Source organism: Pongo abelii, chromosome 19, assembly GCF_028885655.2.
Source record: "Pongo abelii isolate AG06213 chromosome 19, NHGRI_mPonAbe1-v2.0_pri, whole genome shotgun sequence".
NCBI lineage: Eukaryota > Metazoa > Chordata > Mammalia > Primates > Hominidae > Pongo > Pongo abelii.
The window spans coordinates 49,140,695-49,155,259 of NC_072004.2; the positions used below are offsets into that span (position 1 = coordinate 49,140,695).

The following is a 14,565-nucleotide window of genomic DNA, read 5'->3' on the forward strand; positions in this document are numbered from 1 at the left end:
TCAGCTTTGATTCTTCACAATACATTCCTCCTGGTAGTAGGCCTTGTCACAGTTCCTCTTCAACATGTCTCCCACTGTCCTAGATTGGACTCACATACCCCAGGCCAGCACTGCCAGGGCCCTGCTTGGCCTCTGCCACCCTTCCACCCTGCACACCTCCACCCCACTGCCTATAACCCTGCTTTCACAATGGCCTCCCGCCTCCAGGGAGGCAGCCGGGCAGATGAGTTAAGAGCCACGTTCTTAGACTCAGGAGTGTGACAAGCATGAACTCAAATAACTGGTCTGCCGTTTGCTAACTGCACAATCTTGAGCAAGTCATTTAACCTGAGTCCCAATTTCTTCACCTATAGAATGTTGATTTATTTTTATTTTATTTTATTTTATTTTTTTGAGATGGAGTCTTGCTCTGTCGCCCAGGCTGGAGTGCAGTGGTGGGATCTCCGCTCACTGCAAGCTCCACCTCCCGGGTTCACGCCATTCTCCTGCCTCAGCCTCCCGAGTAGCTGGGACTACAGGCGCCTGCCACCACGCCCGGCTAATTTTTTGTATTTTTAGTAGAGATGGGGTTTCACTGTGTTAGCCAGGATGGTCTCGATCTCCTGACCTCATGATCCGCCCGCCTCAGCCTCCCAAAGTGCTGTGATCACAGGCGTGAGCCACTGCGCCCTGCCTAGAATGATGATTTAAACAGTAACATGTTCATTGGTGGTTGTGATGAATAAATGAAATAATGTACCACGAAGTGCTGAGCGCAGTGCCTCGTTCACAGAAAGCATTCAGCGAAAGTCCATCTGTTCCTCCATACCCAAGTCCTGCCTTCTTCAGAGCATTCCTGACCCCACTCCATGATCTCCCTGTGGGGACCTGAGGCAGCTGCAATCCTCCCAGGTTACCACTTGAGTGCACCCTCCATGTCTGTTGGATTTATAAACTCCCGAAGCCCAAGGTCCAATTGGCTTCCTGTTCACCACTCCCTCCTCACCGCTGCCTCCCTCGGTGCTTACACTTCTCTTGTATTCACTTGCTTTTCCCCTACACCCAACTAGAGGCCTTAAGGGCAGGGGCCTTGCCTCATTCGTGTATGTATCATCTGGACATACCAAGCATCCAGCAGGCCCTTAGCCAGTGCTTGATGGATCACAGACTCAGACCCCCAACCAAGGAAAGCAAGCACCACGCTGCATGAACCCTGCCAAGAGAATGTGTTAAGGAAACAGAAAGGGCCAAACCAATCCAAAGACCTTTATGGTGGCAGTTATTCATCAATTTCTGAACAAACAGACCAGGAAAAAGGTCAAGACTCACTGGCCAGCAAACGTCTGTCGTCTTTGCAACTCTTCCCCAACCCACCAAACAACGTGGCGGAACATAACTGCTCCTTTTTTTTGAGAGAGTCTCGCTCTGTCACCAAGGCTGGAGTGCAGTGGTGCGATCTTGGCTTAGTGCAACCTCCACCTCCCAGATTCAAGCGATTCTCCTGCTGCAGCCTCCCAAGTAGCTAGGACTACAGGCACCCGCCACCATGCCCGACTAATTTTTGTATTTTTAGTAGAGACGGGGTTTCATCATTTTGGGTGGGCAGGCAGGCCAGGCAGGTCTCAAACTCCTGGCCTCCAGTGATCTGCCGCCTCAGCCTCCCAAAGTGCTGGGATTACAGGTATGAGCACTGCATCCGGACCGCAACTCCTTCTTTATCTGAACTCTCCTGTTCCCTACTGCTGCAGATGTGGTGAACAAGTTCTGGGCCACATACTCCTGGGCTTGAGCCTCACCTTTGCCACTTGCTTCTCTTAGGCTAAACTCAAGTAGGGTTAATTAACCGGTAGTCACTGAAGAGATTACCTAGAACATACAGGCAATGCCTGCACATAGTAGGCACTCAGTAAATATTCTCTTTTGCCATATCCTTAAGTAAAACAAGAAGTAGGGCCAGAGAAGATGGTGAAAATAATGAGATACTGACATCTTGTGTTATAGGACAGTGCTTCTCAACCAGAGGCAATTGTGCCTCCCAGGGGACATTTAGCCACGTCAGGAGACATTTTTGATGGTCACAACTGGAGCAGGGCTGGTGCTACTAGCATCTAGTGGGCAGAGGCCAGGGATGCTGCTAAACATCCTACACTGCACAGGACAGCCTCCACCCCCCAACATATAATTACCTGTCCCTAAATATCAACAATGCCAAGGCTGAGAAACCCCATAACCCTGTTACAGGATAAGAACTCAGATGTCCTGACCCCTTTCCTTCCCATCCATTATTGCTTTAAAAAAACCCTCCTGTCTAGACTCAAGCATCCAAAGCAGAGCTGAGAGGCGGCCCCATCCTCCTGCCTCTCTCCTTCTTCCCCAAGTACACACACAAACCTGCCAATGCCGGTGGACAGGATGGCAGTGGAGGTCTTCAGTTCCTCATAGAGATCAGCGCCATTCACCGGGAAAGCAGAGAACTGAGCCAGCAGCACCCGCCTCAGGGCAACCAGGGCCTGCCAAAGGGCCCCAGACTAATCAGCAACGAATTGCCCATAGAAGCTGGCATCCCAAGGTGTCATTCACCCCACTTCTCAATATCTGAGAACCCTCTGCTCCCTTTGGCTTGGGATGGACTTTTGTTGCTGTTGTTTCAGACAGGGTCTCACTCTGTCGCCCAGATTGGACTGCAGTAGCACGATCTCGGCTCACTGCAACCTCTGCCTCCCGGGCTCAAATAATTCTCCTTCCTCAGCCTCCCGAGTAGCTGGGATTGTAGGCATGGGCTACCACACCCAGCTAATTTTTGTGTTTTTAGTAGGGACGGGGTTTCACCATGTTGGCCAGGATGGTCTCGAACTCCTGACTTCTGACTCCAAGTGACCCGCCCGCCTCGGCCTCCCGAAGTGCTGGGATTACAGGCGTGAGCCACCGCGCCCAGCTGGCTTGGGATGGACGTTTTTTTAAAGACACTCAGGTTTGGAGTGTGGAGATCAGGAGCTCACCTTGTAAGACAAGCCGCATTTCTGAGCTAACTCCTCCAGGTCTGCAGAAACCAGGTCCACTACTGAAAACAAAATACGTATAGCGGATTGGCAGAGAGGCCTGGGCCCTCCCACACTTGGTTTTTCCTCATCTGTCAAATGGGGTGTCAATTCGACCTCCCGACAGGCCGTCTCAGGAGGCCAGTGTGAAATAACAAAGCTGCAGGAGCCGGCACGGTGCCCTGCACACAGTAGGAATCCCCTACCCTGTTTTAGAGCTTGGCTCCCCACGCCCACCCTTCCTGAGCCTCTCCAGAAGCGTGGCCCTCTAGGAATGGAGGGGAAGCGCCCTGCAGGTATGTCAGGGCAGTGCGCCAGCCCTCGGGGCCTGCCCAGGCTGTGCGAGGCCCGCGCGGCTCCCTGGCACGCGCACACCCGGTCACCTGTCTTGATCCTGCGGCTCCTGAGAAGCTGGATCATCTCCTGGGTAAGGCCAGGGCACAGTCCGACCCTGAGCACGCCCATGTTCCCCGCAGGCCGGAACAGCCCCAGGGGGACTGCCCGTCACGTGGGCATTCGCGGGAGTCCTCTCCAGACGCCCCTCCCCCACCCCTTCCTAGAGAGGACACAGGCGCGCTGGGTGCAGGAGGCGAAAGGAGAGAGGAGGCGGCGGCACCAAGGCTAGGGCTGGGGGTCATCCGCCCGCCCGGGATCCGCCGGGATTCCCGCGCCCAGAGCCCGCCCTCCGGGTCGCGCCGCGCTGCTGCTTCCGGGTTCCAGGCTGGCGCGCGGCGAGGACCTGGCCTGCAGCGCCATCTGCGGGCCGCACGGGGCAGAGCCGCTGCGCCGCTCTCCACCGCCTGCACAGGTTCCCGAGTCCCACGACCCCCTCCGTGCTCAACACGCCACCCACGGCCACGTTCGGCCTCTACCTTCTGCCGCAACACACACACCGACCTTCTAAAGAGCCTTCTGTGTGCCAGCTTCCTTTCCAAACGCTGGGGACAAAATGCGACACAAGACGACCCGCCCCTACCCCCAGGGAGCTTACCTGTGAGCGAGGGAAAGATAGACAATGAAAGGGAATCACAGAAATCACATCATTACAGATTATACGACAGGTGTCAAGAAGCAGCAAAGCACCCAGAGGGCACCTGCGTCAATTTTTCAAAAGTTTGTTTTGTTTTGGTTGAGACAGGGTCTCGGTCGGCTGCCCAGGCTGGAGTGCCCTGGTGAGAGCTCAGCTCATTGCAGCCTCGACCTCCTGGTTTGAAGCAATCCTCCTGCCTCAGTCTCCTGAGTAGCTGGGACTACAGTCACGTGCCACCTTGCCCAGCTAATTTTTGTATTTTTTGTAGAGGTTTCGCCTCTACAAAATGGGGTTACACTATGTTGCCCACGCAGGTCTCGAACTCCTGGGCTCAAACAATCCTCCTGCTTTGGTCTCCCAAAGTGCGGGGATTACAGGTGTGAGCCACCGTGCCTGGCCTTTATTTTTTATTTTATTTTTTATTTTTTTTAAGGGCAAGAAACCTTGGTTATATAGAACACACACAAAAAGATATGATTTGGTATTTTTAAATGTCCTTTGCTTTACCTCATCCACAGGAAGAAATAAAACTTTACATGGTTATCTCATCACAAATCTGTGAGGGAGGCGCTATTTTTTATCCGTGTTTCACCAATGAAGAAACTGAGGTTCAGTGAGGTTAAATCACTTGCCAAAGGTCACCTAGCTAGGCAGCACAGGGCTGGACTTCACATCCACATCTGACTCTGCAAAGCTAGTGCTTTCTAATAGCCCCCCTCCCCACCCCTGAAGCTGTGTACATGTTTTCCTACTGTAAGGTGGTTTCTCTGAGAGCAGAGATCATGTGTGGCCCATCTCTGTATCCCACTGCAACTGCCACCATTGTCACTCCACACAGGAAAGTACTTGGGAGTGTGGGTGTGGCACATTTAGAATTCTAGCAGTGAAGTCTGATCATATGTGAGCCATGAACCCCTATGAACCATGTGGGCTTTCCCTTTCGCTAACCCACTGGGCACAGTGGAGTCTGCCGCCTATGGTTTCAGGATAGAGAGCCTTAGCTTCTATGGACAAAGTTTCCCTCCCCAACAGACACTTTCCAATACTGCCTGTCTCTCAGGGCCACACTGCCATCCTCTACATCCCGTGCCCATCTCTCACCATCCTTATTCTCCTTCCCAGGGCAGTGCAGAAGGGCACAGGTGTCAGGCATTTTGAGATCATCAGAGAAGGGCAGGGCTGCTATCACCACGGAGTATTAGAGCTGGAAGGGGCCCAAGGGCTCATGCCGTCTGCTCCTTGGTTTTACCCCCCTCATGATACTGCTTCACAGTCACACTAGCCCTTGGTCTGGCCAGCCACATAGCTAGCCTGGCAGCAGTAGCCTCAAATCAAGGGGGGAGGCTGGCCTGTAATTGTTACACTCTGTGATGATTATGAAGTCAGCTCACTGCACCTGCAGACTGCCCAAACTAAAGGTGGGCCAGTGCCCACACAGTTTCTCTCTGCTTCTGGTCAGCTGGGTTGTCCTGCATGGTGACGGGTGTCATCCCAAACAAACCAGATGGCATCAGAGGCACTCCATCAAGTGGGAGATGGGGAGGAGGCTGTACTGAAGAAAGAAAACTTCAACATGATGAATGCCCTCGACCAACTGCCAAAACCCTTTCCAAACCCCAAGTCTATGAACCGGACCATCACTACCAAAGGACTCCCACTAGCCTCAAATGGCAATTTGGTCAACTTCTTGAAGAAAGATACCATCAACCTACCGTAAGACACAAATCTGGTCCCTCCCTCCCTCCCTTCCTTCCTTCCTTCCTTCCTTTTTTTTTTTTTTTTTGACAGGATCTTGCTTTGTCACCCAGGCTAGAGTGCAGTGGTGCAATCTCGGCTCACTGCAGCCTTGACTTCTTGAGCTCAAGTGATTTTACCACCTCAGCCTCCCAAGTAGCTGGGACTATTGACGTGCCACCACCACACCTGGCTAATTTTCTTTTTTTTCTTTTTTTTTTGTAGAAACAGGGTTTCACCATGTTGCCCAGGCTGGTCTTGAACTTCTGGGCTCAAGCGATCCTCCTGCCTCAGCCTCCCACACTGTTGGAATTATAGGCTTGAGCCACCATGCCTACAGTTTCTAAGAAAGGCTGGAGCCGGGGGCTGGGCAGAGAGACTTAAAGAAGCTATACTTCCATGACTTGTCACAACCCAGTTCCTTGACTCCCAGAGAAGAGCATGTGGACAGGTTGGATCTATTTATGTATTCCTGAGCCCCAAATCACTTCTTGGAGGCATATGGAGCTCCCACTCCAGGAGGCCTTCTTGGATTAGTCAGTTTTGTTGACAGTGCTCCTTATCCTGTCTTGTCTGGCTATGGTCCTCACCATCACCAAACCCCCGACACCCCCATGGCTCCTCTTCCTCAATCCTCTCTCTTTGGTACCTTCATCTACCTGACTGTTCCCCAGTAGCCTGCCTTCCTTCGGATTGGGTTTTGCTGTTCCTCCTCACCAAGTCTGGGTTTCCTCTACTTCATTCCACAAAACTCTTTGAGCACCTGCAAGGTGTCTGGCCCAGTGTTTAAGTTCTGGGAACACAGAGCTGGAAAGCACAGTCCCTGCCTTTAAGGAGCTCCCAGTCTGGCATGTGGAGGTCAGGGGTGAAAGGATGGGGATCATGATACAACATGGTCTGGTAAGTGCCATTGAGGGACCAGAGGGACCACATGGGTGAATGACCTGTGCAGTCACAAATAGCCCTGCACTTACAAGGGGCCTGTGCTTAGTTTAATGCTTTGCTGTTACTATCTTCAAATTCATAATTTTTGAATAAGGGGCTCAAGGTACTTCAGTTTGCACTGGGCTCCACAGACTACATAGCTGGTCTTGAGTATGTGAGAGGGATGTGGTGTCCATTCCCCAAAGTGCCTTTAAGCAAGCAGGTATGGCTAAAGTGATGGATGATCATAGGAAACTTCATGGTATACTGGGAATCTTGGGCTAGAAGCCCAAATTCAAATCCAAGTTCTGCCACTTAGAGATTTATGGTCTTAGACAAGTTAATTAAGATCGGAGGCCAGATGGGGTAGCCCACGCCTGTAATCCCAGCACTTTGAGAGCCTGAGGCGGTTGCATCACTTGAAGTCAGGAGTTTGAGACCAGCCTGGCCAACATGGTGAAACTTCGTCTCTACTAAAAATATAAAAATTAGCAGGATGTAGTGGCATGCGCCTGTTGTCCCAGCTACTCAAGAGACTGAGGCAGGAGAATCCTTTGAACCTGGGAGGTGGAGGTTGCAGTGAGCCAAGATTGTGCCACTGCACTCCAGCCAGGGGTCTGGGAGACAGAGCAAGACTCTATTTAAAAAAAAAAAAAAACAACAGATCAGAGACCCTCAGCCCCTCATTTGCCAAATGGGGCTAACACCCATCCAGCAGAGCTGTTGTGAACATCAGGAGGAGGAGATGTTCAGCATGTAGCCAGTGCCTAGCGGCCTTCTGTGCTTGCATCAGTACCAGCATTTGCAGTAAGTGAATCTGAAATATTAATTCATTAGGACAATCTAAAGTACATATGACATTAATACCCAGACTCTTCAGTCTACAAAAGACCTTGGTGGGGGAATCATTTATTCCAAATGTCCACCAAGCGCTAGCATAGGGGATCTGGGCTAATCAGGATTTCTCAGGAGGAGGCCGATGAGGCTGGAACTTGGGGAGGAAAAACTTGGCCCATTCATCAACCAAGACGTGGGAGGCTGGATGGGAGTAAGGGATCCACAAACTGTGGATTGTGACCTATTAATGGGTCAAGAAGTCCTTCTAGTTGGTGAAGACCACTATGATAAAAATAAACTGGCTGGGTGCAGTGGCTCACGCCTGTAATCCCAGCACTTTGGAAGGCCAAGGCAGGCAGACCACGAGGTCAAGAGATCGAGACCATCCTGGCCAACATGGTGAAACCCCTTCTCTACTAAAAATACAAAAATTAGCTGAACATGGTGGCCGCACCTGTAGTCCCAGCTACTCGGGAGGCTGAGGCAGGAGAATCACTCTCACCCAGGAGGCAGAGGTTGCAGTGAGCTGAGATCACACCACTGCACTCCAGCCTGGCTGACAGAGTGACACTCCATCTCAAAAATTAATTAATTAATTAATTAATTAATTAATTAAAATAAACTATAATAGCATTGGAAATTCCAGAGCCCATTGCACACAGAGTAAGTATTGGTCTGTGAAATGTTTGTTTTAGTTATAGGTGTATATATGCATGTACTAAGTTGCCATGGGAAGTGTATTTTACTTTGGGTAAAGGTAAAAAAAGATTTGAAAGCCAAACTTTTCAGCTTGGTGTTCTTCATCAGTTAAAAAAATATTGTTTTTTGTTTGGCTGGGGGCAGTGGCTTACGCCTGTAATCCCAGCACTTTGGGAGGCTGAGGCCGGCAAATCATCTGAGGTCAGGAATTCGAGACCAGCCTAACCAACATGGTAAAACCCCATCTCTACTAAAAATACAAAAATTGGCCAGATGTGGCAGTGTGGGCCTGTAATCCCAGCTACTCGGGAGGCTGAGGCAGGAGAATCGCTTAAGCCAGGGAGGCAGAAGTTGCAGTGAGTCGAGGTCACACCAGCGCACTCCAGCCTGGGCGACAGAGCAAGACTCCGGCTCAAAAAAAAAAAAGAAAAAGAAAAAGAAAAAAGAGTAAAAACAGAAAAAAAAAAGTTAAGTGGTGGGGATCATGTACAAGGTTTTTCTTTGTAATAGCAAATAACTCATAACAATACAAATATCCATATAGGCCGGGCACAGTGGCTCATACCTATAATCCAAGCACTTTGGGAGGATCACTTGAGCCCAGGAGTTTGAAATCAGCCTGGGCAACATGGCAAAACCCTGCCTCTACAGAAAAATACAAAAATTAGCTAGACATGGTGATGTGCACCTATAGTCCCAGCTACTCAGGAGGTGGAGGTAGACAGATGGCTTGAGCCCGGGAGTTTGCGCCACTGCACTCCAGCCCGGGCAGCAGAGGGAGACACTGTCTCAAAAAACAAAAACAAATATCCATGTAATGGAAAATCATATAACAGTAAAAATGACTGAACCAGAGCTATATGTATCAAGATAGATGAATGTCAACACAAAGTTGAGTGAAAAAAGCAAGTTGCAGATAGGTTTGTGCTGAATAATATCTTTTATTTATACAACGTCTACAAACGTGAAAAATAATAGATCTTGCCTAAGGATAACATAAATATGTAAGAAACCTATAAAGACATACATTGAGTAATAACTACACAATTTAAGCTTTACTATACTCGTTACTTTTCGGTCAAAGGATGAGGATTTTGGTGGGGGACAGAAATGTCCGGGGGGGGCTTTACCCATAGTGATAAGGTTTTATTTCTAAAGCTAGATGAGGAGTAAATGGAGGTTTAATATAATATTCTTGATATTTTTGTATAAGACTAAAATACTTCATAATTTTTAAAAATTCAGAGTGGAAGAAATAAGTTTTTGAGCATCCACCCCAACATATGTATATTTATTTTGAGACAGGGTCTCGCCTTGTTGCCCAGTCTGGAATGCAGTGGCAGGATCTCGGCTCACTGCAACCTCCACCTACCAGGCTCAAGTGATCCTCCCACCTCAGCCTTCCAAGTAGCTGGAATTACAGGCACCTGCCACCGTGCCCAGCTAATTTTTTGTATTTTTAGTAGAGTCAAGGTTTCACTATGTTGGCCAGGCTGGTCTTGAACTCCTGACGTCAGGTAATACATCCACCTTGGCCTCCCAAAGTGCTGAGATTACAGGTGTGAGCCACTGCGCCTGGCCCATATGTGTATTTGTATTCCTGTTAATTTTACGTGCTAGATATTAATAGGTATTATTAAATGCTACTAAAATGTAAGTAAATATTAGTAATTCCATTAAAATTTAAACAATAGTAAATAAACATTAGTGAAATTGAATGTATTACTTCTATACCCGAGTAGATCTTTGTGATTATTCCCTGGGGCATTTGCACCCCACTTTGGAGGGAGGACTTGCCATTTTAGCATGTTTTTTAAATTGTGGTTTGCAGAACACTTGCATCAGGATTTTCTAAGGATTTTGTTTGTTTGTTTGTTTTTGAGACAGAGTTTCACTCTGTCGCCCAGGCTGGAGTGCAGTGGTGCGATCTCGGCTCATTGCAACTTCCACCCCTCAGGTTCAAGCAATTCTCCTGCCTCAGCCTACCAAGTAGCTGGGATTACAGGCGACAGCCACCACACTCAGCTAATTTTTGTGTTTTTAGTGGAGACAGGGTTTCACCATGTTGGCCAGGCTGGTCTCTAATTCCTGACCTTGAATCTGCCCGCCTCGGCCTCCCAAAGTGCTGGGATTATAGGTGTGATCCACTGCGCCCAGCCAGGATCTTATTAAAGATGCAGATTCCTTAGTCCCATGCTAATTGGGGACCAAGGACTAAAAGTCTGCATTTTAGTAAGTGCCCTGGTGAGTCTAATGCAATGCTATAGAGCAATGAGGCTGTTTCAAGCTGTTTGCAAATGGCTGGGGATGCTGGTAAGTCAGGCCCAAGGCCTGCCCTCAGGAGCCCTCAGGTGGAACGGGCTGGGGTGGCCTCCTTCATCTGACTCACCTGTCTCCCCTTTTGCTACAGGAAGCCACTGCCAGTGGAGGATTCAGATTGCAGCTCTGATGAGACCAGCATCTCTGCCTTCTCATCCACCTTGCCGAACCCTATCAAATTAGCTGTGACCCAGCCCAACAGCAGCTTCTTTGCAGGGATGCTGGAGGGGGAGCTGAACAAACTCAGCTTCTCCCCAGTGGCCAAGAATACAGAAAACGAGGACCTGGCCCTCAGCCCCTGCCCATGCCCATTGAAGTCCCAAATGGCCACAAGGGGCCTGCTGGACCTTGACAACCCTGAGCTGGAGACAGAAACCTCCTCAACGCACTCGGAATCTTCTGTGGTTGTGGACCTGCCGGACACCCCCTTCATCTTTGAGCACACCGTCAACAATTCCACAGCTGTGGTGCGTTTCCCTTGCTCATGAGTTCAGCAGAGGCTTATTGTGCCAGGCACTGAGCTGAGCTCCATGGGTAGTGAGAAGGTGCCTGCCACCTGCATGTCGACCTCAAGTTCATGGTTTAGGAAGGGAGAGGACGTGTCTGTAAAAACTCCAGTGCAAGACAGAAAGGGTACAGTGCTGTAGGAAAAGTTCAGAGCAAGTACCACCAGGAATTCAGAGGGAAAGATATTTCCAGATGCGGGAATAAGCTTGGTGGCTTTTGGTAACATCTGAGCTGGGACGTAGAGGTAGCATGTAAACATCTAGAGGTGGAGGAGGGGAGGCATTCCCTGGAGGGGCGGACCCTAGCAAAAGCTCACAGGAAAGTGTGGGAGGAAATCTCAATTTGAACAAGATGGTAGGTGATCTGTAGGAACAAGAAAGCGTGAGAAGCCCTGGATGAGGACCTGGGATCAAGTGAGGCTACTCGGAATTGCTGAGCCTCCTCCCTAAAGGGTCTGGGGTGAAGCCTGATAATTTGCACTAGTAACAGATTCCCGGAGGATGCTGGTGCTGCCCGTCCGCGGACTACACGTCAAACAACACTGTCCTACACTATGGGAAGTGAAGACAGGGGACAGGACAGGGAATGTTAGTCTGGGATCATCTTCCAGAGTCCTCCAGTGTTAGGCTACTTTATAGACTTTTCTGTAAGTAATAGGGAACAGCTTTGTATAAAGCTTCACATCAGATGATGAAAGCAATTCGAGCTGTATCTTGGGAAGATGCCTGGAATTCCACTGTTGGATGGCCCAGAGCAGTGTTTCTCAAAGTGCTCTCCAGATGGACAATGTCAGCATCACTCAGCAAATTGTTAGAAATTTAAATTCTCATCTCCCTCCACCACATTTGGGCCTCCCAATCTATCTTTTAATAAGTCCTCCAGGGTATTCGAATGCACACCAAGTTTGACAACCACTGGCCTAGATGGAGGAGAAACCAGACAGGAGGCAGCAGGCCCAGAAATCTGCAGTTATAAAATCTCCCTGAGATGCTTAGCCAGGCTTGGCAACCATTGTAGTACAAAGTGTATGGGCTCTGGAGCTATGGGTTTGAACCCTGGCTGTCACTTAATTGCCGTATGATGATGGACCAGTCACTTGCCCTCTCTGGACCTAGTCGATAAGATGATCTCTAAGGTCCCTCTCAGCTGACAGAGTCTAGACAGAGTCTAGAACCAACCTTTTTGGCACCAGGGACTGGTTTCATGGAAGATAATTTTTCCATGGATCAGGTTGGGGGGATGGTTTCAGGATGAGTCAAGCATATTACATTTATTGTGTACTTTATTTCTATTATTATTACATTGTAATATATAATGAAATAATTATACAACTCACCATAATGTAGAAACTGTGGGAGCCCTGAGCTTGTTTTCCTGCAACGAGAGGGTCCCATTTGGGGGTGATGGGAGACAGTGACAGATCATCAGGCATTAGATTATCATAAGGAGCATTCAACTTAGATCCCTCCCATGCAATTCACAATAGGGTTCACGCACCTATGAGAATCTAATGCCGCTGCTGATCTGACAGGAGGCAGAGCTCAGGTGGTACCGTGAGCCGTGGGGAGCAGCTGTAAATATAGACGAAGCTTCGCTTGCTCGCCCACCAATCTCCTCCTGCTGTGCTATCCAGTTCCTAACAGGACATGGACTGCTATCAGTCCATGGCCCAAGGGTTGGGGACCCCTGGCGTAGAAGAAATATGGAATGAGGGTGTACTCTAAAGTGGGTGGAGCTGCCCAGGAGAGTAGCACATGCTTCGGGGCAGGGGTTCCACACTCAGTGCTGCAGTACCTTGCGCCTTCCGTCTGACCTGCCTGGGCCCCAGCAGGAGCAGGGGATGGGCGTAGGACGTCCTGACCCCAGTTGGGAGGGTGAGGGGACAGGAAGGATAAGACATATCTGAGGAATCCTCGGGGCTCTCTCTTCCCCTAGATTTCCTGGACCTACGCCTTGGGCAAGCAGCCGGTCAGTTTCTACCAGCTCCTGTTACAGGAGGTGGCCAAGACACAGGAGAATGAGTTGCCTGAGGCAAAGAATCGTCCATGGATCTTCAACAAGATTTTGGGCACTACTGTCAAGCTGATGGAGCTGAAGCCTAACACGTGTTACTGCCTCAGTGTCCGTGCAGCCAACCCAGCTGGGGTGGGGAAGTGGTGCAAGCCCTACAAAGTGAGCCCTGGGAAAAGAGGGGCCTTGGGGGTGGAGAGAAGTCCGAAGCCAGGGAACCAGGGCTTTGGAGGTTGGGAACACCGCTATGCCCACATGACTCATCTGGCTAGCTTTCCTTCTGCCTGGGTCAAGAAGCATCAATTCCAGAATGCATGCTTCTGGGAGGTTTAAGGATTAAGCCACTCTGGGGCCCACTAGGAATGCAAACGAATGCATTTTTCAGCATCACTCTAATGTTCCCCTTCCAAAGCCATTGGTTTTTAGACTCTGCAACTCAGTGCCAATGATTGTGAGTGGGCTGGGAAGTCAAGGGCATTGAAAGAAACAGGGAAGACAAGAGGCTAAAGGGGGACGAAGAAGGGAACAGCCTGTGTATGGGTAGGGGTACGGGGGTATAGAGGCCTGAGTACAGACAGCCCTTTGGTTGGAAATATCCCATAACGGAGGAGGCACAGGCTTGAGTCATGCATCTTTGCACCAATTTCCTGCGTCAATGGCTAGGTTGGATAAGGCTGTTTAAGGTCTGAGTTAGCAGACAGAAAAAAAGGGGTGATAGAGACAGAGAGAGAGAGCCAGGTTCAGATCTGGGAAGGAATTCTGAAGGGTTTTCTTGTTTCACTTCAGTTTGCAACCCTGGCCACTGACTTCAGCAGCTTTCCGGAGAACTATCCCATCCAGATCACCGTGCAGCGCAAGGAACCCCGGCGAAAGATCGTGTCCATCAGGCCGGAGGAGATGCGGAGGCTGGAGGATCTGGAATACCTATTTCCCTATTAAGGGGGAGGGCCCCAGGACACCTCTCACCTACTTTCAGCTTCAACCCCAGGCCCTCAGGAACCAGAACCATGAGACCTACCATACCACCAGCACCATGCGGGCCCGGGGCCTGGCAGAGTGGTATGGGCTGGGGCCTAGGCTAGATAGGGGCCCCATTCACCTGGAGACATCTCAGGCCAGGCCATGCCAGGCTCAGCCACTGCCCACAGCTGCTGGACTCCCTCCTCCCTCAAATCTGGGCTGGGTCCAGGTCCCTCATTAAAGAACTGCAGGTCATCCAGCACCCTAAAGTCTGCTTTACCCTGCAGACAGCCTCAGATGGGCTGGCTGACACCTACCTCCTAGCTTCCACCAGGACGGAGTCTACATGGCTAGGGAGATAGAAAACAGGCAGCTAGGCAATAGGATGTTGCCATTACCCCTTCCCCAGTGGGGTGGGGGAGGAGGGCAGGGAGACTGGTGGTCTAAGACTAAAAGGCTCTTACACCAGAAAAATACAGAAATAGCTGTCATGGACAGACATGGTGGCCCATGAGCTGTCAAACTAGC

At 50.0% G+C, this 14,565-nt stretch overlaps 2 protein-coding genes across 8 annotated transcripts in view; one reads left to right on the forward strand and one right to left on the reverse strand.

Annotated features, from left to right (window-relative positions):
• Positions 1–5,375, reverse strand: part of RAD51D (RAD51 paralog D) — a 24,582-nt gene extending 19,207 nt beyond the window's left edge. For 3 of the 7 annotated variants that reach the window (XM_054535131.1, XM_054535132.1, XM_054535130.1), the window contains exons 1-3: positions 5,149–5,375; positions 2,979–3,040; positions 2,371–2,489 (exon numbers count right to left, since the gene is read on the reverse strand). In XM_054535131.1, the coding sequence (XP_054391106.1) occupies positions 2,371–2,489; positions 2,979–3,040; positions 5,149–5,200 (233 nt within the window). In that variant the 5' untranslated portion in view covers positions 5,201–5,375. 7 annotated transcript variants of the gene reach the window in all.
• On the forward strand, positions 5,207–14,299 carry FNDC8 (fibronectin type III domain containing 8). Its single transcript, XM_002827259.2, has 4 exons — positions 5,207–5,760; positions 10,652–11,027; positions 13,003–13,239; positions 13,864–14,299. Exons 1-4 carry the CDS (start codon positions 5,552–5,554, stop codon positions 14,014–14,016), a joined length of 975 nt encoding a protein of 324 aa, XP_002827305.1. The 5' UTR covers positions 5,207–5,551; the 3' UTR covers positions 14,017–14,299.
• The last annotated feature ends 266 nt before the right edge of the window (positions 14,300–14,565 follow it).